The sequence below is a fragment of the Nycticebus coucang genome, chromosome 9 (genome assembly GCF_027406575.1).
Source record: "Nycticebus coucang isolate mNycCou1 chromosome 9, mNycCou1.pri, whole genome shotgun sequence".
NCBI classification, from domain to species: Eukaryota; Metazoa; Chordata; class Mammalia; order Primates; family Lorisidae; genus Nycticebus; species Nycticebus coucang.
Window position 1 is genome coordinate 47,085,887 of NC_069788.1, and position 26,688 is coordinate 47,112,574.

General features: G+C 37.3%; 1 protein-coding gene and 1 long non-coding RNA gene across 4 annotated transcripts in view; both read left to right on the forward strand.

The window, feature by feature from the left end:
- Positions 1-23,236, forward strand: part of LOC128594926 (uncharacterized) — a 28,696-nt gene extending 5,460 nt beyond the window's left edge. The window contains exons 4-10 of one of the 3 annotated variants that reach the window (XM_053603837.1): positions 6,396-6,515; positions 11,490-11,510; positions 13,001-13,021; positions 16,880-16,900; positions 17,171-17,191; positions 17,773-17,793; positions 21,970-23,236. In XM_053603837.1, the coding sequence (XP_053459812.1) occupies positions 6,396-6,515; positions 11,490-11,510; positions 13,001-13,021; positions 16,880-16,900; positions 17,171-17,191; positions 17,773-17,793; positions 21,970-22,283 (539 nt within the window). In that variant the 3' untranslated portion in view covers positions 22,284-23,236. Of the gene's footprint in view, positions 1-6,395; positions 6,516-11,489; positions 11,511-13,000; positions 13,022-16,879; positions 16,901-17,170; positions 17,192-17,473; positions 17,626-17,772; positions 17,794-18,752; positions 20,118-21,969 lie in introns of those variants that run through there. The other 2 variants (XM_053603840.1, XM_053603839.1) reach the window with 2 other exon arrangements.
- Positions 23,237-23,649: 413 nt separating this feature from the next.
- LOC128594927 (uncharacterized) lies at positions 23,650-26,275 on the forward strand. Its single transcript, XR_008382658.1, has 4 exons — positions 23,650-24,021; positions 24,642-24,668; positions 25,264-25,290; positions 25,461-26,275. It is a non-coding gene; the product is annotated as an uncharacterized LOC128594927 (long non-coding RNA).
- Positions 26,276-26,688: the final 413 nt, after the last annotated feature.

The window sequence follows — 26,688 nt, forward strand, 5'->3', positions numbered from 1 at the left end:
ATTCCTATAAGAGAAATGTTTGATCTTTTAGAGTGATCCCACAACTCTGTCAGGGAATGGTCAGTTTTTGCTGTCCATTTGTCTGCCTCTTTGAGGTTTGGAAACATTCAAAAGCTTTGTCTTCAATTTCAGAGATCCTTTCTTCTACCTGGTCAACTCTATTACTGAGGGATTTTACTGCATTTCAGAGCTCCTCAAATAACTTTCATTTCCTTGAGCTCTGCTATCTCTTTTCTCATTATGTCCATATCTTTGGTGACTTTGTCTTTGAATTCATTAATTTCTTGAGACAACTTTACAACTACTCTTTGGATTTCAATTTCTAACTTTTCTTCCATTCTATTCATCTTATTTGCCATGCATATTCTAAATTTGATTTCTGACATTTCAGACATTTGTCTATGCATGGCATCTGCAGTTGTACATCCTTTGTCATTCCTTGGGAGGGGGGGTTGATCTACTCTGGTTATCTGTGTTGCCAGAGTCTTCCATTTGTTCCACACCATGTTTATTTTCCACCATTTGTTTAACAGAACTGGTAGGGTGAGATTGAATTGGGGTTCCCAGGTAGTAGAGTTAATCATCCCCTTACCAAAGCACTAGGCTTTGTAATTGTGGCTTATCCGCTGCAGTCTTACAAAGGCCCCTTTCAGAGTTTTGGCCAGAGACTCTGAGGACCCTACTTGTTGAGTTAGTGCAAGCTGGCTCTATTTGAAATCATCCAACCTCTACCCTACCCTAAAAAGCCATGGTATTAGGTTTAAATCTCAGCTGTGGAGAGATACAGACAATGGCAGAGCCCCACCCCCACCATTCAGTTCTTTTTCACTACAGAACCTCCAAGGCCAACCTCAGGGTGTCCCCAGGTGGACAGTCCTAGACACAAGTTCCAATCAATTTGTCTCAGACAGTACTAACTCTGCCCAGCAAAGAGGGGTCAAAGGGTCTCCAACAACTCAATTGGAGCCAGGGGTCCATGCTCCCAACTACCAGACTCGGTCCACGCTGGTGTTCACCTCTCTGCTTGCCTGCCCAGTTGGAGCTGGGGATCACACCCGCTCCCGTCAGTCTCAGTCCACACCCAGCAAGCCTCTGCTTGCCAGCCCAGTTGGAGTCAGGGGACCACACCACCACCACTGGTCTCAGTCCACACGACAAGCCTTTGCTCACTGGCTCAGTTGCAGTCAGGGGACTACGACCCCACCTGCCAGTCTCAGTCCATACCAGGCAAGCCTCTGCTTGGAGAGGCTGATGGAGTCAGGGGACCACGCCCCTGCCCACAGTTCTCAGTTCACACTCAGCAAGCCTCTCCTGATAGGCTCTGTTGGAGTCAGGGGACCACCCCTCCCTCACTATTCTCAGCTCTATTATTTAGCTTTGGGATGGAGTGTTCTATATATGTCTATCAAGCACAGTTATTCTAAGGTCTCATTTAAGTCCCTTATATCTTTGTTTAATTTTTGTTTAGAGGATCTGTCCAGCTCTGTAAGAGGAGTGTTAAAGTCCCCTGCTATTATGGTGTTACAGGATATCATATTGCTCAGACTAAGTAAGGTCTGTTTCAAGAATCTAGAAGCATTTAAGTTGGATGCATAAATATTTAGAATTGAAATGTCTTCTTGTTGTATTTTTCCCTTGACCAATATGAAGTGTACATCTTTGTCTTCTTTGACTTTAGTTGCTTTAAATCCACATGTATCTGAAAATAAGATTGCAACCCTTCTTTTCTTCTGGATTCCGTTTGCCTGAAAAATTGTCTTCCAACCCTTAATTCTGAGTTTTAATTCATCTTCTGAGGCTAGGTGTGTTTCCTGCAGACAGCAAATGGATGGCTTGTGTTTTTTTATCCAATCAGCTAATCTATGCCTCTTCAGTGGGGAATTCAAGCCATTCATATTCATTGTGATAATCGATAAGAATGGTAGCATTCTATTCATCTTATATTGTGAAAGTTCATTGCTTAGTTTTATTTTTTGCATGATTGTGGAAGTTAGGTTCTGTCCTTTAATTTCTGGGTGCTTACTTTGGTGGTGGTCCATTGAGATGGTCAGTGTGTAGAACAGGCTGAAGTATTTCCTGCAGAGCTGGTCTTGTTGTGGCAAATTTCCTCAATGTTTGCATATCAGTAAATGATTTGATTTCTCTGTCAATTTTAAAGCTTAACTTAGCAGGATATAGAATTCTGGACTGGAAATTGTTCTGTTTAAGTAGATTTAAGGTGGATGACCATTGTCTTCTGGCTTGAAAAGTTTCATTTGAGAGGTATGAAGTCACCCTGATGGATTTGCTCCTGTAGGTCAATTGGTGCTTACTCCTGGCAGCTTGCAAAATCTTTTCTTTTGTCTTGACTCTGGACAGGTTCATCACAATGTGTCTTGGAGAAACTCTATTAGAATTAAGGTGATCTGGGGTCCAATATCCCTCTGAAAGGTCTGTGTCAGAATCTTTGGTGATATTTGGGAAATTTTCATTTATAATATTCTCTAGGGTGGCTTCCATTCCCCTGGGGTATTCTTCATCCCTTTCTGGGATACCTATAACTCATATGTTTGAACACTTCATAAAGTCACATAATTCTCTCAGTGAATGTTTTGCTTTCTCTCTCTTCTTTTCTGCCTCTTTAACTATCTGCATTATCTCAAGAGCTTTGTCCTCTACCTCTGAGATTCTTTCTTCTGCATGGTCTAATCTGTTGTTGATACTTTCTATTGCATCTTTAAGTTCCCTAATTGACTGCTTCAATTCCTTCAGCTCTGTCATATCCTTTCTAAATACTTCATGTCATTCATCTCTTATTTTATTCTGTTTTTGGATTTCCTTTTGCAGGCAGCACCTAAGGCTCAAGGAGTAGGGCAGAGGTCCCATATGCTGGAGGTGGTGGGTTCAAACCCAGTCCCAGCCAAAACTGCAAAAAAAGAAGAAAATATCTGGATTTCCTTTTGTTTATTTTCCACTTTCTCAGCAATTTCCTTCATGCTTTCATCATCTGTATTTTAAATTCCCCTTCTGTCATTTCTAACATTTTTTTGTAGGTGGAATCCTCAGCAGTAGCTACCTTATGGTGCCTTGGGGGCTTGCTCTGGACTGGTTTTTCATATTGCCAGGATTTTTCTGCTGATTCGTCCTCATGAATGTTTTCTTTTATCTGTTTTCTCGCCCTAAATTTTCTTTCACTGCCTCTTGCTCTTTAAGTTACAGTGCCTCTCTGGCCTAAAGTTTCAATGAGTCCTTTTGGTACAGGACTAAAAGGATGAGAAGATTGAAGAGCAAGAAGGGGGAAAAGATTTTAAAAGAGAGAGAGGGAGAAAGGAGAGGGGGTGAGCAAAAGGGAATATTGACAAAAAGAAGACAGGCACACAAAGATGGAAAGAGGAGTAATAAAAGTATATAGTAGGGTACTTTGACCCACACTTAAAAAAAAAACCCAACCTCTGGGGGTGGGGGGTTGGGTGGTTCCCTTAAGGTCAGTAGCTCTTTACCAGCCTGAGCAGACATGGTAACCCACCTCCACCAAATAGAGAGGAAAGACAAAAATACTATAAATCAAACCAAAACAAACAAACAGAAATGCTTATAGGATAAAATTTGGGGGGAAACCAAATAATAGGGGCAGAAACACTAGCAAAAATTAAGTTCTTATTATTAAAGAAGGCAACAATGGGAAATTATATTTAAATTAGAGAAACTAAGAAAGATACAAAAGGAAACATCTAGGGGGGAAATGTTGAATTTAAAAAAAAAAAGCAGTATACATATCTTGCTGAATATTTTCTGGGCAACAGATGATCTTCTGCGGTATGAGATGCTAATCTCAATGTTGATACAGCTGTATGAGATGGAGACTGGAGGCCTCTGCTGACTTCTTTGCCCTCAAACCCTGCAGGGTTGAGATCCTGAATCCCTCCTCAGTGCACTTAGAAGACACTTTATCTATTAACCTTGGCTAAGCAGAAGCTTTCCCAGGAAAGCACTTGTCACTGAGATCTCTCCTGAAGTGGCTACCAGCTTATCCAGTGTGCCAAAACCAGCTTCAATCTATGCACCTGAGGGCCAAGGCTGCTATGCAGCCCTCCTACTGCCAAATACTGAAAGTTCTGCTCTTCTGCCATGTCTTAGTCCCAGCCTTTGGCATTGCTCACAGTCATTAGATCACTCACCCAAGGTCTTCCAGCCTGGGCCTCACTCTGCGACCTTGAGGACAGAGCCTACAGGGAAGTTCTCCCATAATGGCTGAGGGTGGGGCTCACAGCTGAACAATGTTAGCTCCCTTCTGGTCCACCGGCTCAATCCCGGACCCTGGACAATGCTTGAAGTCACCCCTACTCTCGCCCAAGTCCTCCCAAGGTAATTCAACAGAGTGCCCAAGTCCAAAAAAAAAAAAAAAACAAAAACAACCCACAGGGAAGGTCTGCCCTGTCTGCAATCTCGCTGCTGTTGCAGTTACAGCTGCAGAAGCCTCAGACCATATACAACCACTTGCCACCTCTCCACTGCTTTTGTCCTCCTCCTGGGGTCCAGAAGGCTCTCACTGTCTCCATGCATCCCCAAAAGGATGTTTCTGGGCAGAGCTCACAAGCGAGAGATGCCTGGAGTCTTCTCTCCCCAATCTCACCACAGCCAGTTGCAAAGAAGCTGTTACTCAGCTGCCATCTTGTTCCTCTCTGCGGGCTTACCTTTCTTATTTTCTGTCTGCAAATGATAATTTTCCTTTTTTCCACTGATGTCTAGTGTCTTCTAAACCATTGTTTCAATATTTTATTTTTTTGTTGTTGTTATTTCAGAAGGAAGGTAAATCGGGTCCCTTTTATTCTGTCTTGCTCAGAAATGAATGTCATGCTCTCTTTAATTTTAAATTTTATTATTACTTTTATTTTTGCAGAAAATGTTACTGACATCTTAACATTAAGCATTAAGTAATGCTCCTTACTTCTTTCTTTTCTTTATTTTTTTAGAGACAGAGTCTTACTTTATCGTCCTCAGTAGAGTGCTGTAGCATCACAGCTCACAGCAACCTCCAACCCCTGGCCTTTGGCAATTCTCTTGCCTCAGCCTCCCAAGTAGCTGGGACTACAGGTATCTGCCACAACACCCAGCTATTTTTTTGTTGCAGTTTGGCCAGGCCAGGTTCAAACCTGCCACCCTTGGTACGTGGGATCCACGCCCTACCCACTGAGCCACAGGTGCTGCCCAATGTTCCTTACTTCTAAAATATTCACTTGTGTCTCCATCCTCTACTGTCTATGAATATGTTCTAAGTCTTTCAAGTTATATAAGCATTCTTTATACTTGCCTTTTTCTTTTAACTTTCTGAATAATATATATTATATATGAATAATAAATATTTAATTTTCATATTAATTCTGTAGTTTAAGCTATATTTTCAATCTATTTAAACAATATCAACTGGATATCAATTGGACTAATTTCTACAGTTCAGTACTATTAAAGTAGTGTAAAGTGAAGATCTAACGTATACTTCAAACATTATTTATATCATTCTATAAAAATTTTATAAAGCTAAATTTTTCCTGTCATTTTGCACTGTATAGATTGTTGAGATCTTTCTCCATTTACAATGACACTAGAGAAAATATTTTCATGTTATGAGACAGGAATTGGAAAACACCTTGAAAAAATGTTTGGGGGTATATGTTAATTTTTTGCTAACTAAATGAAGGTCAAAACTAAAAAGAGCCAGAAAAGAGATTGGCAGAAGGAGGGTAGTTCAGAAAACAATACCTGAATTAAATGGAAATGAGAATATGAGGGAAATGGAAAGCTTTACTTCCTGGGCTACCACTATGTATCACAGAGGTAAATGAGGTACTAAACTAAGAGGTAGAAAATGTTGAATTTAAAGCATACAATGAGAGGCCTGCCTAAAACAAGTCTTTCTCAGAATCCCAGTATGAGATGGAGACTGGAGGCCTCTGCTGGCCTCAAATTCACATGAAACAATAGAAGTTTTCACTTCACAGAGATTTAGCATATACTTGACTATATACACCAAGCTGTCCCCAAAAGGTCTTTTCAAGGTCCTTGTCCTAGTTCAGCCCTCTATGCTTAAATTAAATTAGCCAAGCATTCATTTTCCATTATTCTGAGCCTGCCCCTACCCTTTTAAGGAAGAAAATCCACAGAGATTTAACCACATCATATAAGTTAAGTCAAACTTCCTGAGCACAGAGATTATAATTTCTATTTTATTGTGTGTTCCCCATACAATAGCCAGTAGCTGGTATTTAAAAAATAAAAATTTTGTTGTTTGAAAAAAAAGCACCATAATCTTCCCAGATGGGAACAGAAAAATACAATTGGTGTCTTCTGGAGTAGGAAGGGGACTAAAAATGAAAACTGGGTCTACATCTTCTTTTGTTTTGTTTTTTGTTTTTCAGAAAATTATTCGAAGTATGAGATAATTATTATGGTGCTTGGAATCATCATTGCAGTGACTGTAATAATTATATTAATACTTTTATTTTATATTTGCTGCAAGAAGAATGGCAGGAAAAATGGTAAGTTTTCAATGATGGAATGCAAGAAATTATGACAAAGCCAACAGAATAGGTGGGACAGGTGAGAACAGAGAAGGAGTAACATAAATTCTGTCTTGAGAAGTTAGCTGTTTAGGAAAATCAATTAATAAAACCATCACCAAATAATAATGATAGAAAATTTTTCTTCCATAGTACATTTAAACTGATCACCTGTTTATAATCAGTCTTCTTATAAGCATATCTTGAAGTAAAAAGAGTAGGTACACTTTCATTGTTAAAATGCTCACTGCCAGGAAAACTGAAACCAGAAATATGTGGGGATTTGATGCAATTTTATTTTACCTTCAAATTTTCACCTACTCTCCAGTGATCTCTGTCTCTTGGTACATGTACCCACAGCCTTATGTGAATCCTCTCTCCTTAAATAACTTAACATCTTATCTGATGTTTGAAATGATGCCATTTACTTTATTAGATTAGAAAATATTAGGTTACAGTCACAACATGACCAAAAGGAGTACTTCGCAGGTAACCATAGTGATATTCAGCAATGAGGTATGTAGCACTTTTTCTAGGGTGAGTTCATGAACTTCACTGTAGACCTCATACAACAACAGTTTTGATGGCCATTCCAGAAAAAGAGTTCCAAAATTGCTTTGAAGGGTGGACTGGATGCCGGAATTATTGCATAGGTTCCCATCGGGAGTATCTCAAAAGTAACTGTAGTGATATTCAGCAATGAGGTATACAGCCCCTTTTCTAGGATGAGTTTGTGAACTTAATTGTCTAATCTCATATACACCTAATAAAGCAACTCCCAGATAAATAAGTCAAATTTTACTTGAACTAAGCAAATGAATAAGTAGTAGCATTGTAATTCCTGTGAACTTCATTGCCCACTGTCTCAGCTAGACAGATCATCAAATATGAGTTTTAAAGGGGACAAACATCCAAATCATAGCAGGACTTTAATGGAAAAAAAAAAATGGATAATATGCAAGAATGTAAAAAGAGAGATGGAAATTCTAAGAAAGAAATCAAAGTAAATATTAGAAAGAATATTATAATAATGTTTCAAAAGGTGTAGTATATAGACTAATCACCCCCAAAAAATCCCTACTTCCTAATCCATGAAACATGTCTATTTTGTCTTACTTGGCAAAAAAGGACCTGAAGATATGATTAAATTAAAGATCTTGACATGGGAAGATTATCCTGGTTCATCTGGGTAGGCTGAAAGCAATCACAAAGATTTTTATGATAAAGTAGGGCGAAAAAAATCAGAGGAACAAAAATTGAGGTTTTATATGTGATAACAATTAACTTGTTATAAACTTAAAATAACTGGCTAGAACTATAAGATATTTATGTAAGCTCTATGTATCCACAAAGCAAAAATTTATGGTAGATACAAAAAAGATATAAAGAAATTAAAGCATACCACTAGAGAGAATCACCAAATCACAAACATCAAGAGAGAAACAACAACAACAAAAAAAAAGAGTAACAAAATAGGAAACAATTAACAAAATGGCAGTAGTAAGCCTTACCTTTAAATAATTTTAAATGTGAATGCATTCAATTCTATAATCTGAGAGTGGCTGAACTGATAAAAAAAAAAAAAAAAACAAGACCCATGTATATGCTGTCTGTAAGACACTCACTTTACTTTTGAGGACACACATAAACTGAAAGTGAAGGGAGAGAAAACATACTCTATGTGAACAATTTTTCTAGGATGAGTTCACAGACTTCATTGTCAGACCTTGTATGATAACAGCTCTGATGGCTATTCCAGAAAAAGAGCTCCAAAACTGCTTTGAAAGCTGAACTAGGTACTGGCACTCCCAAGGGGTGTACTTCAAAGGTGACCATAGTGTTATTTAACAGTGAAATATGTAGCATGTTTTCTAGGATGAGTTCACAAACTTAATCATCTGACCTTGTATTACTGCTCACTGACAAGGCACCTAGGCACCCAAGAATTCTGTTGGAAATGTATAAGACTAATGCAGTTTTTGTGCCTGCTAACACAGCATACATCCTGCAGCCCATGGATCAAAGAATAGTTTACCTTTCAAGTTTTATTATAATATGTAAGAATATATTCTGTAAGGCTATACATGCCATATACAGTGATCCCCTGATGAAGCTGAGGAAAGTTGATTGAAAACCTTGCAGAAAAGATTCACCATTCTAGATGCCATTAAGAACATTCTTGATTCGTGGAAAGTGAAAATATCAACATTCACAGGAGTTTGGAAGAAGTTGATTCCAACTCTCATGGATAACTTTAAGGAATTGAACACTTCAAGGAAGGAAGTGACTGCAGATGTCATGGAAATAGCAAGAGAATTAGAATTAGAAGTGGGACCCAAAGGTGTGATTGCAGCAGCAATCTCATGATAAAACTTGAACAGATAAGAGTTACTTCTTATAGATGAACAAAGAAAGTGGTCTCTTGAGATGGCATCTACTCTAATTAAAGATTCTTAAGCACTGTTGTGCATGTAACTTTTATATGTACTGAGAAACCAAGCAACTCATGTTATTTGCTTTATTACAATATTCACTTTATTGCAGCGGTCTGGAACTGAACCCACAATATCTCTCAGGTGAACCTATAGGAAACTTGAGAAACCAAGCAACTCATGTTATTTGCTTTATTACAATATTCACTTTATTGCAGTGGTCTGGAACTGAACCCACAATATCTCTCAGGTGAATGTATAGAAAACTTCTAGAAGAAATATTAGAATATGTTGTGATCTTGTTTTAAAGAAAGATTTCCTAGATTAAATAATTTGACAATTTGAGTTTCATCAAAATTAATGATGTGTGTACTTTAAAAGATATTGTTTTAAAAAATGAAGACAAACCATAGACTGGGTGAAAACATTTTCATATCACAAATCTGATAAAGGACTTTTAACCAAAATATATAAAGATTCTCAAAGGGATAGGGAAAAAATAACTAGGCTCATTATCACACTTTTTTGCATTTTTTTAAATTTCAGAATATTAGGGGGGTACACGTTTTGTTTCCGTACTTAGTTTTTGTACAGATTGACTCAAAGTTATAAGTGTGCTCTTTACCTAGGTAGTGTGCACTGTACACAACAGATGTGAATTTACCCATCCCCTCCCCCTCAGGCTTGCTTCTCATTAAGATTTACTTCCCTAAGTGCATTTAGGTGTTAATTTATTAGTTCCAATTTAGTATTGAATACTTGAATACATATTTTTTTCCTTTTTTCCTTTCTTGGCTTATTTTCTCCCATACTTCATTTCTGTTTCCCAGGAACACCTTCCAAATAAAACTCATGCACCTAAGTGCTTGTACCAGGCTATCCTTTCCAGGAATCTATACTGAGAGGGGAAGATGTGGTATACAGGACATAGGATTTTCAACACCAAAATAATGGAGAAGACTGTGTGAGGGTTCATCCGGCTTGGAGAGAAATTAGTTCAGGTCAAAGCCGTTACAGAGAGCACCAAGCCAACTATGAATCTGAGCAAGTGCTTCATATACTTGCAAATACAAAGTGTTATTTTCATTGTTTTTGGTTTTCTATCTTTTACAATTGGAAAAATGTTTTAGGATGAATTAGAGGTAAGTACATAAAAAAGGAGATAGAGACCATTCTTCAGTGAAGTGTCACAAGAACAGAGAAACAAGCACCACATGTACCCAATACCAAATGGAACTCCATCAACACATGCCTGCACATGGAAGAAAAACTCAATGGGAATCAAACGGGTGGGAGGAGACAGGAGGGTTTGGGTCAATTCATACCTAGCTCGTATAATGCATATATTCTGGGTGAAGGGCACACTTATAACTTTGACTTAAAATGCACACAAGTAAATTATGTAAGTAAAAGGTATGTATCCCAGTAATATTCTGAAATTTTTAAAAAGGAAGGTATAATTCTTAAAAGTAGTCTGTTTCTAAATCCAGAAAAAAAATTGTATAAGAAAATAAATGCAATCACATTTTATTATATGACTATGTAGTAAACAACATTACATAGTCATTTTAAACAAATAGTAAATATTGACCTAAATGTATAAGTTAGTATAAATCCATTCAGATGAGAGCAAAAAGCAAGGCAATGAGTTTATCTGGATTTGTGGTGTTAGAAAGTGGAAAAGACATTCTTGTTAATCAACAGGTCAAATTCTGTCCCCCAAATTAAGAAAAACCTGAAGCTGAAATATTAACAAATGGAAATATAAACATCTCATTTTATAGTTCAATTAAAAGACAAGACTTTCTTTGGAAATTAGATGGTAAATTGGATTGTAAAATCTACTAAGACTGATAAACATTTGAAATAATTGCTAAGGCAAATAGGTTTGTTGCTTACCAGAGATGATTAAAAAGATCTACGTCAGCAATGAAGTATCTTTTGGAATCAAATGTCATATATAAGCAAAGACGTTTGAATGTTTTCCTCAGGTAAATTTATTCTATTCTTTGAGAATACGGGACTGAGGAAGTGGACCAGAGAAATGATTCTCAGCTGGAGTTTTGCATGATTAGGAAGGAAAATAAGCACATGAAGTTGAGGGATTGCATAGAACGGTTCTGGAGATTCCTTGTCCTGGTTTTTCTATGGAAGAGGGGGAAAGACTCAAGGTACTGAGAACAGAGAACTAGTAAGGTCAAAGAGCAAGTTTAGGAAAACTGATAGGATGAGGGGAAAAGAAATTAGGCTGATGAGTTTTTCTTATTTCTTGGGATTGATAATATAATGTCTGAGTAAACTGATCTATGTGTAGACAAGACCATGGCAAGGTGAGGCTGCGTTTTCAAAACATAGCAAATACGTACGGTATTAAAAACAGGTTAATCAATGTTTGTCAATGTCTTCTTCTTAATCCCCAACATGCTACTTTTGTCTTGTGCAAGCAGATTTGAAACAAGTTTTCAGTCTATATTTGCTGTTTCTCACAACATTAATACAGTATTCTCTATTTTATTTTCAGGTCATCATTTGCCAGTACCTGGTAATGTTTGTTCTTCCTGGACTCTGCTCATTTATCTTTTAGAGATGAGTTTTTCTTATTTCATCTCCAACTTTCTCTTACTCTTACTTGGATTCCTGTATGCCTAGTACTTTTCTGCTTCCATATTTACTCCATGTGCTATTTCATCCTTTGCTCTCCTTCTTTTCTCCACCCTTTCCTTGTTCTTTTTTTCCCCCACTTATTTTCTGTATTTCTTCTCTGTTTCAGAGGGTTTCTATAGCTTCACTTAAGTCTGTTGAGTGGAGATCTAAATTAAGGGAACTACTGTTGTGGCTATCAGGGTAATTATGCATTTGAAATTGTTTCTTATGATCTGTTTACTTCCAAGATGATATGTCCCTTTCAACTGTTGTTTAAACTATTCTGAGAAGGGAGTGAACATTTTCTTTCTAAAGTTCATTCTGTTTCCCATAACCATTCCCAAGAAACATACATGTGCATGCTGTCACAGAGGGCCATTCTCAATACTCTTTTACTTGACTTTCTGGGTTTGGGTAAAATCTAATCTATGTTTTTTTTAGAAAATACAATTGTAAGCCAAACTGAAAAGAACCTAAAATTATTGGCATGGTGTAGCAGCCCGTATAGCCTATGGCTAGGAGGAGTGAGAGTTATAAGAAATACCTGTATAGCTCAATGGAACACCTTGGTGAAAAGGGCATGGAGAGAGGAATTTAGCTCTCCTAACAAGCATGAGAGTTCCTGAGATGAGAGCAGTGGTGAATTGGCAGTCTCTACACCTGTGGTGTTGAGCAGCAGGAGATCAGCCTTTTATTAGGCTGGAGGAGCAGGCAGTCAGGACATGCGTATTCTATCATGGACCTGCTCACTGACTCTGTCTCCTCTTCCGTCTGCAAAACCCCAGCCCAGCCTCTCTCTGCTGAAGATCACCAAGCTCTACCAAAGACTAAGATCTATCTATTCTAAGACTGCTTTTCTCTCTCTCTCTCTCTCTCTCTCTCTCTCTCTCTCCCCCCCCCCCCCCTCTCTCTCTCTCTCTCTCCAGCTGAAGTAGATAGCCCTTAGGCACCTAAGAGAAATTGTTCCTGAGCAAGGTAGCTTAGCCCTCTGCATGGGAACCTAGTTAAGCCGGGCGGAGACCTGGCCAGTCCCGGGCCCTGACAGCTCAGCACCTGTAGCTCAGCCTCTAGGGCACCAGCCACATACACAGGAGCCGGCAGGTTAGAATCCAACATGGCCTGCCAAACAACAATGACAATACCAACAAAAAAATAGCTGAGCACTGTGGCAGGGGCCTGTATTTCCAGCTACTTGGGAGGCTGAGGCAAGAGAATCACTTAAGCCCAAGAGTTTGAGGTTGCTGTGAGCAGTGATGCCACAGTGCTGTTCTGCGAGCGACATAATAAGACTCTGTCTGGAAAAAAAAAAAAAAAACCTAAAATTTTTCTAATTGGATAACCAACTGAACAAACTGATAATGTTAAATATTTCTTCTCTTTGCTTTTCAGATATAATTATAACAGAAAATGGTAAGTTCCATTAACATTGCAATACTCTGCACATATCCATTGTCAACTGTTCCCTTGTTCTTTGTTCTTCCACTGTCCTCAAAACAAGCATACTATTCACGTGTTGCATTTTTAAATGTACATTATGCCTCAGTCTTTCCTCTTTCCAGCTGAAGTTGATACAATTATTTTCATTTGCATGTAAACTTTACCTAAATTATAACATACATAAACCATTTTTGCAACAGATATCATTAATTAAATACATATGAAGTTATGGAATTTTTAAGTGAAAAAAATAAACTTTGTCTTAAAATGTTTTCAGTGGCTTTCTATGTAAACCACTATACAGTTATGCACAGCTTATATTTTCCTTCTTATAATAGTCAGTTTAAAACTAACCCTCACCATTAGAATGGATATTAGATAATAAATAATTTTTTATGTTCAATGAAGAGCGTTAGTATCACAAAGTAGATAAACTGAGGCAAGAAAAAATAAAAATTAAAACACAGGGGACCTAAACTTTCTTTTTTATTTTTATTTTTTAACTTTCTTTTTATCTATATTTTTCTGTCTCTTTTACAAGATACAAGTTCACAGTAGCAACACTTACTATTAAGTGGTAAAAAATTGGGGGTAAAGGTTTTCCGGTGGAAAGATATTTTTTTTTTTGGCCAGGGCTGGGTTTGAACCTGCCACCTCTGGTATATGGGGCCAGCACCCTACTCCTTTGAGCCACAGGTGCCACCCTCCACTGGAAAGATTTTTCATGGGAAGTATGTGGCTATTCAGTTTTCCCACCATCATTTCTTGAATTGTTTCCTTTCCCCAGTATATATTGTTGACCACTTTGTCAAAGATCACTTGTTTGTAGCTATTAATATCTGCTTTTACTTCTGGGTTCTCTATTCCATTCCACTGGTCTACATTTCTACTTTTATACCAATACCATGTTGTTTGGGGTAAGTCATTATTGGTTTAAAGAAATGCAACTGTTTTTTATATATTGATTTTGTATCCTGTAACTTTATTCAATTTATTTGTTAGTTATAACAGTCTTTAGTTTAGTCTTTAGGGTTTTCCACATAGAGGATCATGTTATCCACAAATAGGGATAGTTTTATTCTTTATTTACAATTTGGTTATCTTTGATTGCTATTGCTAGCACATCAAGTATCGTGTTGAATAGAAGGGGTGAGTGCGAGAACCCTTGTCTTATTCTTGTCTTAGGGAAAATCTTTCAGCTTTTCACTGTTGAGAATGATATTAGCTTTGGGCTAGTCATATATGGTGTTTACTATGTTGAGGTACATTTCTCTATACCTAAATAATTGACAGTTTTGTCACAAAAGGATGTTGAACGATGTCAAGTGTGTTTTCTGCATCTGGTGAGATGATCATGAGTTTCTTATTGTTCATTCTGCTAAAGTGATGTAACACATTTATTGGATCATGTATGTTGAATAATCATTGTATCCCAGGGATAAATCCCCACTTAATTATGGTATACAATTCAGTAAATAAGATCTGCTCTCAGTAAGATTGGATGGTGGATGGGCAACATCCAATCAATTGAGGGCCAGGTAGAACAAAAAAAGGCAGAGGAAAGCCAAATATACTCTCTTTTGGAACTGGGACCCCATCTTCTCCTGCCCTTGGACATCAGAACTCCAAGTTTTCTGGCCTTTGGATTCCATGACTTACACCAGCGGTTCCCCAGATTCTCAGGCCTTTGGAATTCGACTGATCTATGCCACCAGCTTCCCTGCTTCTCTGGCTTATAGACAGCATTTTGTGAGACTTCTCAGCCTCCATAATTGCATGAGCTAATTCTCATAATAAATCCTCTTTCATGTATCTTTAGCTATAGCTATCTTATCTATACCTATTTTTAAATTTTTTTTGAATTTCAGATTAATATGAGGGTATGAACTATTAGGTTATACAATATATTATTTATATTGATTTGCTCTGAAGAATGTCAGAAAGAAGATGGTAAAGTTTCCATGACACTGCTTTGGCACCGTCTTCCCTTTGACATCCCCTGCCTCTTCATCTGTATGCCATTCCTTTGTTCTTCCTGCTCCTGAATGACAACTCTCCCATCCCACATTTTGACCACTGAACTTTTTTCCATAATAAGTTATCTTAACTTCTATTTCCCTACATTTTACATTCTATTCTTTCTCATCTTCCTTTTTCCATTCCATGTTCTTTATCCCCTATAAACATTGTCTCCTTTTGTCTCCCAGATGTTTGCCATAGAAACTCTCATAAAACAAAGGTACATAGTCATACACTAGTGAAAATGTTATGACCATAGGATCAGAGGAACCTAACCCTGTATGTCTTCCAGATTCAACGATTCCTTATTCCATCAGTCAATGTTTATGGTGACTTTACACAACACTGGCGTCTTCTATCTTCCAAATGCTTGTGGGGATTACAGGTGTGCACCACTGTGTCTGGCCCAGAGTTACATTTTGATCCATTGGTAAAAATATTTTGACCTCAGACTCAGAGGAACCTAGCCCTATATTTCCTTCAGGAACACTGCTTCAATATTCTCTAAGTCAGTGTCTACTTTAAATAACATTGCAACAGCAATAAAAAGAACTAACATTATTAGTGTGCCTCAAAGAACCTATTAAAGAAATAAAAACGCAAACTCTATTAAAGTAAAAAGTTAAAGAGAAAGAAAGAAAACAAAAAACAATAAAAGCCTAGATATTATAAACAGGAACCAAGAGAATTTTTATAAAGCAACTGCCAGAACTAATACGCCTATGCTTTTTCCTCAAATATGGAAATTCATTTGCATTTCCCCCTTTTCGTTTTGTGCAGCGTATTTTGTAGGACAAACGCGAGATTTCAGCAGTGTGCATTCGTGCATGTATGTGTATCTGTACCCTGATAGTGTTAACTTTGCGTTAGCATTTTTCAATATATTTGGATTTTCTTAAGGCATACATTCCATTTCAGGAGAACTTCAGGAAAAAAACAAAACCGTTTCCCTGATGAAACTTATGGTGGTTTCTTCCCTTTACATTTCTTGCCTCTTCACTGGTTTCTCAATTCAGGAAATTCACTGCTTTTCTGTTTTTCATTTTGTATAAACTATTTGGTAGGACAAAAATGAGCTTTTTGCAATGTGTGCATGTGTATATGTGTGTCTATATCCTGATAGTTTCAACTTTGCTTTTTTTTTTTGAGAGAGAGAAAGAGTGAGTCTCACTGTGTCGCCCTCGGTAGAGTACGGTGGTGTCACAGCTCACAGCAACCTCCAACTCTTGGGCTTAAGCGATTCTCTTTCCTCAGCCTCCCCAATAGCTGGGACTACAGGCACCTGCCACAGTGCCCGGCTGTTTTTTTGTTGCAGTTGTCATTGTTGCTTAGCTGGCCCCGGCCGGGTTTGAACCTGCCAGCCTTGGTGCATGTGGCTGGCCCCGTAACCACTGTGCTGCAGGCGCCCAGCCTGCATTAGTATTTTTCAATCCATTTGAATTTTCTTAAGGTTTGCTTTCCAAATATTTATATTGGCATTTTTGCCATTTCATTCTTCAGAACAACTTCAGAAACAAAAACGTAAAGTTTCCGTGACAAAACTTAAGGTGGTTTCTCCCCTTTACATTTCTTGCCTCTTTGCTGATTTCTCAATTGAGGAAATTCACTGCTTTTCTGCTTCTCATTTTGTGTAAACTATTTGGTAGGACAAAAAATGAGCTTTTTGCAATGTGTATGTGTGTGTGTGTATGTATGGATGGATGGATATCCTGATAGTTTCAACTTTGCATTAGTATTTTTCAGTCCATTTGTATTTTCTTAAGTTTTGCATTCCAAGTATTTATATTGACATTTTTCCATTTCATTTTTCAGAAGAACTTCGGAAACAAAAAGGTAAAGTTTCCCTGACAAAACTCGTAGTGCTTTCTCCCCTTCACATTTCGTGCCCCTTCACCGATTTCTCAAATCAGGAAATTCACTGCTTTTCTCCTTTTCAGTTTGTGCAGACTGTTTTTTAGGACAAAAATGAGCTTTCTGCAATGTGCGTGTGCGTCTGCACCCTAATAGTGTTAACTTGGCATTAGCATTTTTCAATACATTTGAATTTTCGTAAGGCTTACTTTTTGAGTATTTATAGTAATTCTTTTCCATTTCATTTTTCAGAAGAACTTCAGGAAAAAAATGGTAAAGTTTCCCTGACAAAACTTATAGTGGTTTCTCCCCTTGATATTTCTTGCCTCTTTACTGGTTTCTCAATTCAGGAAATTCACTGCTTTTCTACTTTTCCTTTTGTGCAAACTGTTTGGTAGGACAAAAAATGAGCTTTCTGCAATGATTCTGTACGTATGTGTGTGTATCTATATCCTGATAGTTTCAACTTTGCATAGTATTTTTCAATCCATTTGAATTTTCTTAAGGTTTGCTTTCCAAGTATTTATCTTGACATTTTTCCATTTCATCTTTCAGAAGAACTTCGGAAACAAAAAGATAAAGTTTCCCTGACAAAACTTATGGTGCTTTCTCCCCTTTACATTTCTTGCCTCTTCATTGACTTCTCAGTTCAGGAAATTCACTGCTTTTCTCCTTTTCACTTTGTGCAGACTGTTTTTTAGGGCAAAAGGGAGCTTTCTGCAATGTGCGTGTATGTGTTTGTATGCATATCCTGATAGTTTCAATTTTGCATCAGTATTTTTCAATCCATTTGAATTTTCTTAAGGTTTTCTTTCCAAGTGTTTATATTGACATTTTTGCTTTTCTTTTTTCAGAAGAACTTAACGAAGGAAAAGGTAAAGTTTTCCTGAGAAAACTTAGGGCGCTTTCTTTCCTTTAGACTTCCTGCCTCTTTACTTCTTTTGCTTCATTTATCTTTTGAACTAAAGTTGTAATCTTCATTTTTATTTCAATTTCCCTTATCATTCCTCCTGTAATTTATCTTGTGATCTTACTGTATGTAAACATGTTTTCTTTGAAGTAAACATTATTAATAGTATTTCTCTGAATTTATGATGTAAACTAGCTAATGTGTAAGTTTTATCCAAGATATACAGTAGGTCCTTTGACTCAGGGCTCTCTTCACTGGCATTTAACACTTTATTTCCCTTCCTTTCATATTATTTAGTTGAGATAAGTTTCATTCAGGCATGAGTTAAAACAGGACTGTTACCAGAATCTCTCTCTACTGGGTCCTTGGTCTCAAAAATTTGCAGAATGAATTCACAGACCACCAGGTTACTAAGCGAGAGGGTAGATTTTACTGATAGATAAAAGGAGAAGGAAGACGAAGTTTCCGGCACAGTGGAGGGGGTTCCCGAGAGGGTATTCCCTTTCAGCTTTCTGTCTAGGGCTTTATATGCAGCTTTTCCTACCCCGCAGGCAGGGGGTTTGGGGAGATGGAATGTATGTTTAAAATACATGACAACTGTTTGATGCTAGAGGCCTCTTTCAAACTGCCATTGAGTAGGAATGTAGTCCCATTTGCAGCATTCCGCCTCTCCCCAGGAGCTGTGGTTTAAGCGGAGCATTGATCAAACCAGGTCATAAGCCGCCTCAGGCCCAGAAAGTAGGGTCTGTGTTTAGCCCCGGGTGAAAAGGACCTGCATCAGGACCACACATAAACATTTATGTATTGATCTGTTGATGAAAATGTTGTGAGTAGAGTCTTGCAGGAACCCAGTGGTGTATTTCCTTCCTCTAGGAGTATTGTTTCATTGTTCTGTGAACTAAAATAAAATCTTAAACCCCCTAGGTGAATGAATGAACCCCCATTTTGGCCAAGAGGACCCCAGAAGTACTCTAAAGCTGAGTTGCTGACCCTGAGAAGGGAGGTCAAAAATGCCTCAACATGCCCCCTTTCCTTCTTGGAGATATCTCTTGTAACTCTCTAACAGGACTAAGGCTGTGTAAGACAAAGCTTAAACCACACCTGCAGGTCCTCAATTTAACCAATCACTTGAGTCTAGGTATTGCAGGTCTGACAATTAAGTTCTCAAATTTGCCACTGTGCCTTATGTTGGCAGCACTGTATGAACAATTCCACAAGGTTTCACAATCTAGTATGTCAGCCTCCTGTGTCTCACAGTTGTGTTCACGTGGACTGATGCCATTCATTAGTGTGTTGCATGGTTTTGTGTGCCATCATAAGAATGTCAGAACTTGAATTAGAACAACAAACATTCGTAATTTTGTTGTGAAACTTGGCAGGAGTGGAAGTAAAATCAATCCAAGTTTATCAGAATAATGACATGAAGAAAATGGAAGTGTTCTGATAGATTAAACATTTTTCTGAAGGGAGAGAAATTATCACTGATGAAGAGAGGCCAGGGTGGCCACTAACAAGTAGAGCTGATGAAAACATTGCAAAAAATGCGTTGAATTGGGCATCAAAATCATTGTTGACTATGAAAAGCATAGCAGACCAAGTAAATATCAATAGAGAAACAGGAAAATCTTAATGGAAAATCGTGGCCAACAACTCATTGCTCTTGTATCATGACAATGCACCAGCTCATGCTGAGAGAGGATAGCTGAGAAGGCAACACTGTGAGGGAGTTTTTAGCCCGTAAGCAAATGACTGTATTTGAACACTCTCCCTACTCACCTGATCTGGCCCCCAGTGACTTTTTTCTTTACCCAAAGATAAAGGAAATATTGAAAAGAATACATTTGGATGACTTTCAGGACATCAAGGGTAATATGACAACAGCTTAGATGGCCATTCCAGAAGAAGAGTTCCAAAATTGCTTTAAAGGGGAGCTGGAATCAGTACATAGCTTCCCAGGGGGGTGCCTCAAAGGTGACCACAGTGACATTTAGCAATCAGATATGTAGCACTTTTTCTAGGGATGAGCTCATGAACTTAATAGTCAGAACTCATACATCCAGAGGCTAGTCTATGATTAGTATACTTCTTTATCTTAACTTAAAACATTCCAAATCTTTACACAAAGCTTCATTTCTTTAACAAATTACAAATCAAACAATCTTTAAACCCACCTATAGCCTGTAATCTCTCTCTTCAAGATGTCCCGCCATTTGGAGTCAAACCAATATACACCTTCCATGTATTTATTTATAACTTCCACATAATTCCTGTCTTCCTAAATGTATAAAACCAAACTATAACACAACCACTGTGAGAACACTTGCTCAAGGCTTCATGGGCATGGTTCTAGGCCACTGTCACTCATACTTAGTTCATAACAGTTCTTATATAACAGTGTTTGGGGTGAATATATATATACATTCATCAGATGCCTAATATTTATGTGATTTCATTTCCTGTGATTTAGTTTAGAAATATGAGATTTTTCTTCCTGGACTGAAGTAACGATGTCCTCATTTCTTGCATGGAGAAAATTGGGCCAAGAGGCATCCAATTCAGAAAAGTTACACTTGGAAACAGATAAATATTTGTAGATGAACAAAGGTTCTACAGAATATAGAAGAGATGGAAAAAGAATAAGAGAGATAAACACCACAAAAAGATTTCTTCAAAGAATATGGCGCAAGTAAAGGTATATATACAGGGTGTCCATAAAGTTCATGTGCTATTTTAAATTGCACAGAAACTTTATGGACACCCTGTATATCACAAAAAAGCTTGAGGCCTGTAAAGTGCAAAAAGGACCAACATACTGTTTTTATTTAAAAAAAAAAAAACAACTATAAATTTTAGAATATGAGCTCACCTCTTAAAAACTATATGTAAAGCTTTTAAGGGATTTCACTGAAGCCCAGACTAAGAAATAGATAAAATAAGAAAGTTTAAATCATGTTCTGCTGACGTAACTCTTAAAATAATTTTCAGTCTTCAAAAACTAAATCTCCCAAGTCTCAAAATTTTTCACCATTAAATTCCTGGTAAATTATTCAAATTTATTTTTGAAAATAAAATGTGCATTTTTTAATTTTATACACATACCATGATCAATTTATAAATACATGGACATGGACATCCATACCAGTCAGGAATTTTACAGCATTCCTCCACTTCCAGTACTCATATTTTATTATACTTTGAACAAACACACGAGTCAATGACCTATATCAATTTAATTTTATTTATTTTCCTGTCCATTTTTAAAAGATTAATGCACTGAAAATTGTGTCCTTTTATATAAGTTAATAGGAATGGAAGGAATTTTGTTGAAACTTTTTCTAAGCTAATTGTTAAAATTATAGAGTGTTTATCAATGCTAATTATAATAGTTTTATTAATTATCAACTCAATTAAATCCTATTGTAACTTCATTAAATGCAAAAAATTGGAAACCATCAAACCTGCAAAAACAACTGTGCCCAGATGTTACAGTATTCACTTTCTTACTGGCTGTGATGTTTTCTAAAAATTCTTGCCCATACTACAGTGTTGACTATTAATTATACAAATTATGTTTTACTTAAAGACAACTTGCTTAATCTAACATACCCAGAAAGATTTAGCAAAACTAAAATATCAATATTGATAGACACTACTACCAAGACAGAGTGTATTATGGAATTGCTATATATATGTTTTAACTTAAAACATCCCAAATCTTTAGACAAAACTTCATTTCTTTAACCAATTATAAATCAAAGAATCTTTAAACGCACCTGTAATCTCTAGTTTATTATATACTATATATTTTATATACATACATATAATGTGTGCATATTTTGTATGTATGCATATATATAATCTTGAATTACTTAAATTTTTAGAACTATCCATAAAAGAAAATGTATGGTATAAAATATTAGTCTTTCTGCACACATTCTTCTCTTATTCAGTTTTAGTTTTGAGGTTTTCCCTTTTTTCACTTTTCTAAGATAAAGATGTGCTTTCTTTAAGTTTTTATTAGTTGTTTTTTCTAATTAGACTTATCCTACCATTTTACCACGCATTGGAATATTGCAACTCATTTTTATGTTCTGTGTTGACTTCCATTGACATTTATTGGTCTTTTCATTTTATTTTTCAGAAAAACTTCAGAGAGAAATTGGTAACTATTTTTGTGAGATTTGTTTTTCACTGACATATTTCTTAGAAATCTTTTTTTCTTGCCATCTCCTGACCCTTCACATCATCACCACGCCTCCATTTGCTCTTCCTGCTTGTGGATTCCAATTATACTACCGTGTATTTATCTTTTTTGGCTTCCTGGAATTCTCCCATATTAAGTTCCCTACCAATCCTCTCCCTTCCCTTCTCTTCATTTTCTTTCTTCCTTTGCTTTATATTCTAAGGCTTCTTCTGCCTTACAGACTTAATTTCTTCATATGTTTGGTGAGATGAAGGAGATGAGGCTTTGAAGGTTGTTTCCAGTCAATAGAAAACTTCCTTTAATGTGTGTTCTACATGCAAAGTATTCACTGTTTTCCACATGGTAATATCCCAGTTCTTACATGACAGGATCAGACTCCCAAGCTGCTGAGTCAGATAAGGTTCCCCCCTTTATTGGCCTGTTAAACACTTTGTGTATATTGATGTCAAGTGTAACCTTGAGACTTGTAGTCCAATTCTCTTGGCCTTATTCACAGTCATCTAAGTTATATAAATATTTTGCATGGTTTGCCTGGTCCTTTTCTCTTTCCAACCATAGTTATTACTATACTCTCTTTTTAATTCATTCAATGAATTGCTCTTCCTTTTGTTCTATATTCCTACACATTTTAGTATGCATTTTTTTACTCAAGTAAATTCCACTGAAAATGTATCAGTAAACTCCAAGATTTTGTTCTATGTTATTCCTACACATTTTTAGTACCACATTATGAGAATTATTTAACTCTCATATCACTGCATATTAGGCATCATTTTTAATGTAGTGATTTTTTTATTTTTTTTTTTATTAAATCATAGCTGTGTACATTAATGCGATCATGGGGCACCATACACTGGTTTTATAGACCGTTTGACACATTTTCATCACACTGGTTAGCATAACCTTCCTGGCATTTTTCTTAGTTATTGTGTTAAGACATTTATATTCTACATTTACTAAGTTTCACATGTAATCCCACCAATCACCCTCCCTCTGCCCATCCTCCACCCTCCCTCCCCTCCCTCTCCCCCTTCCCCATATTCTTAGGTTATAACTGGGCTATAGCTTTCATATGAAAGCCATACATTAGTTTCAAAGTAGGGCTGAGTACATTGGATACTTTTTCTTCCATTCCTGAGATACTTTGCTAAGAAGAATATGTTTCAGCTCCATCCACGTAAACATGAAAGAGGTAAAGTCTCCATGTTTCTTTAAGGCTGCATAATATTCCATACCACAATTTATTAATCCATTCGTGGATCGATGGGCACTTGGGCTTTTTCCATGACTTAGCAATTATGAATTGGGCGGCAATAAACATTCTGGTACAAATATCTTTGTTATGATGTGATTTTTGGTCTTCTGGGTATATACCAGAAGAGGAATTATAGGATTGAATGGCAGATCTATTTTTAGATCTCTACGTGTTCTCCAAACATCTTTCCAAAAGGAATGTATTAATTTGCATTCCCACCAGCAGTGTCGAAGTGTTCCCTGTTCTCCACATCCACGCCAACATCTCTGGTCTTGGGATTTTGTGATATGGGCTAATCTTACTGGAGTTAGATGATATCTCAGAGTAGTTTTGATTTGCATTTCTCTGATTAAGGATGATGAGCATTTTTTCATATGTCTGTAGGCCATGCGCCTGTCTTCTTCAGAGAAGTTTCTCTTCAAGTCCCTCGCCCAGCCTGCGATGGGATCACTTGTTCTTTTCTTGCTTATACATTTGAGTTCTCTGTGGATTCTGGTTATTAAACCTTTGTTGGAGACATAACCTGCAAATAGTGATGTTTTAAGATGAAATTTACTTTAGGGTTTTCTTTCATTGCTAATAGAATAGATATGACTTGGCCAATGATGCAGACACAAACATTGGCAGATACATGGCTTGAATTGAATCCTCCTTATAATATTAAGAAAATCTGTCTCATACAGTCTTGTTTGTATATTTTTCCTCAGATAAGAGGAAGGCTCAATATAAGTATGGTAAGTAATTATGTCTAAGAAACCTTCATTCTTATATCTCTCGGGGATTCAGCTTCTCTCTTAGTCCCTACAGCAGTTGTAGGATTTTGTTTGTATATTTTCTCTGAGGTAGAATGAAGGCTCTATTCAAGTCCAGTGAGTAATGATTATTTCTTGGAAAGTGCCACTCTTCTGTCTCTGATGGATTCCACACCTGGCTTAGCCTCTATTATAGTGATGTAAAATACAGTAATGCAACAGAAAATGTCTATGTGGCAAAAAACAATTTGGAGCATTATTTTTCTAAATTTCAATAATTGTAATGAATTGTCCCAACATCCTATCTATAATGGTTCCAACATTTTGTCTCCTCTCTTTCTTCTTTGCATTCTTTATTTCATGTTCCCCTTCCCACTCCTCCATCTCTCCCACCTTTTGTTCCTTTCACTTTTCCGTATTTCCTCCACCTGACTATTTTTATCGTGTTTTAAGAATTTGGAATATGAGGAGGTGGTCTGGAAAAAGGCACTCTGAAGGATTTAGAAAAAGAAATGAGAGCAAGACAGGGAGAAGTGAGAAAAGGAATAAGAGAAAACACAAAAAGGAAAAATGTTAAGGGTTTCCTTTTTCTTCTCTTGCAGCCTGGAGGAATGCACCATTGTACCCTGGTAAGTGACATAGACTCTGACTAGAAAATTAGCTTTTTCTTTAATTATCTTTGACGCTCTGACTAGTGCCAAAGATAATTAAAATGCAGAGCTACAATGTACAAACAATATATTGAAATCAAAGAAAAACAAAAGTATAACTTGCATGACCACAATATATTAATTACTCATTATTTATTATAAGAGTAATGTGTTTTTACATATTAACTTTGAGCATTTTTACTTTTTAATTTGTATTTCACACTATGTTTGAGGGAATGCACAGTGGTTATTGTGTGCTAATATCTGAAGAAACAAAAGCAAAAAAAAATGTAATTTTATCAGATTCCCCATATTCCTTATTTCCTTTTCAATGTCAAAAATAAAACTATAGACATTTATCCTGTAGGAATGTTGTATGAGGAGATCATAGGTCAGGTTTTCAAATCAAACATAATGTGACAGCCTCTAAAAAGGATTACAAGTATATGAAAAAAATTTTTCTTTGACTGCTACCATTCTTTAATTAAACATTGGAAATGCATACTCAGAGTATTCTGGGCACACAGACAGCTTTACCTTTCAAATGGAGGATTCTCATGATAGTATCTTGCAGATTGGCGGAAAGAAGAGTTCCAGGCTGGTGAGTCTATCATGGTCCAGGAGAGACCCTATTCATTATGCAATAGTCTCTGGAAAAGATGGATGGTGGAGAGCTAACCAGGGCCAAAGACATTCTTGTAGAAGAGGTCATTCTCACCTAGTCTTGCTGAGACCTTTTTGAGGGACATGATGGTCTACCTGTTTTTGCAGTCAATGTGACCTTGGATGCAGCCACTGCCCATCCTGTGCTCTTTCTGTCTGAAAATGGGAAACAAGTAACCTGGCAAGAAAGGGGTCAAGATCTACCCAGCTTCAAAGAGAGATTCGACTTGCTTCATTGTGTGCTGGGTCAGCTGAGAATCACCTCTGGGAGATGCTTCTGGGAGGTAGAGGTTGAGGTAACAGGTTCCTGGGACCTGGGAATTTGTAGGGACAATGTAACAAGGAAGGGGAAGGTCCCAATGTCCCCACAGAATGGATTCTGGGCCATCAGGCTCTATGAGGGGGAGTACTGGGCCCTCACCTCCCCAGAAACTCAGCTTACACTGAGAGATCACCCCCACAGTGTGGGGATATTCCTGGATTATGAGGCTGGAGATGTATCATTCTATAACATGACAGATGGATCCCACATGTTCACCTTTCCCCAAAGCACATTCTATGGTGTTCTGAGACCTCTTTTCAGGCTTTGGTCCTCTGACTCAGGTTCTTTGACCATTATCTAGGTAAAGGAGAACTCACTGAGGTTATAATTAATATGTGTAAACCCTTCCAAGAGTAATGATGACATTGGACCCCAAAGATGGTTATAATTTTACATAAACTACCAGAAACTGAATTATGCTTCCTCCTTACTGGTTGATTATCAAGATGAAGCTCTGAAACAGACTGCTGCTTGCTCCTCATATCAGTTCTGTCTTTTCCTTAATTGTAAATATATTATTACCTTGACCTATGACAACCTAGTATAACAATTAGCTTCCCCTGCTACATGTGAATAAACAGCCAGTGCTTTATAAACCTGATTGCTGTGTATGACTTCTGGGATGTATCTCTAAGGAGCAATTGTATGCTCTTCTGTTTTCTTTACTTTTCCTGCTGAGTGAATGTGGCATAATGGATGGAACTTGAAGAACATCTCAATGTGACATGGATGACAGACAGAGAAGACAGAACAAGCTCGGGCTTTTTTTTTTGGATAGAATCTCACTATGGTGCCCTTGGTAGAGTGCCATGGCATCACAGATCACAGCATCCTCCAACTCTTGGGCTTATGCAGTTCTCTTGCCTCAGCCTCCTAAGTAGCTGGGACTACAGGCACCCGCCACAATGCCCGGCTATTTCTTTTGTTGTTGTTGTTGTTGTTGTTGTTGCTATCATTGTTGTTTGGCAGGCCTGGGCTAGGTTCAAACCCACCAGCTCTGGTGTATGTGGCTAG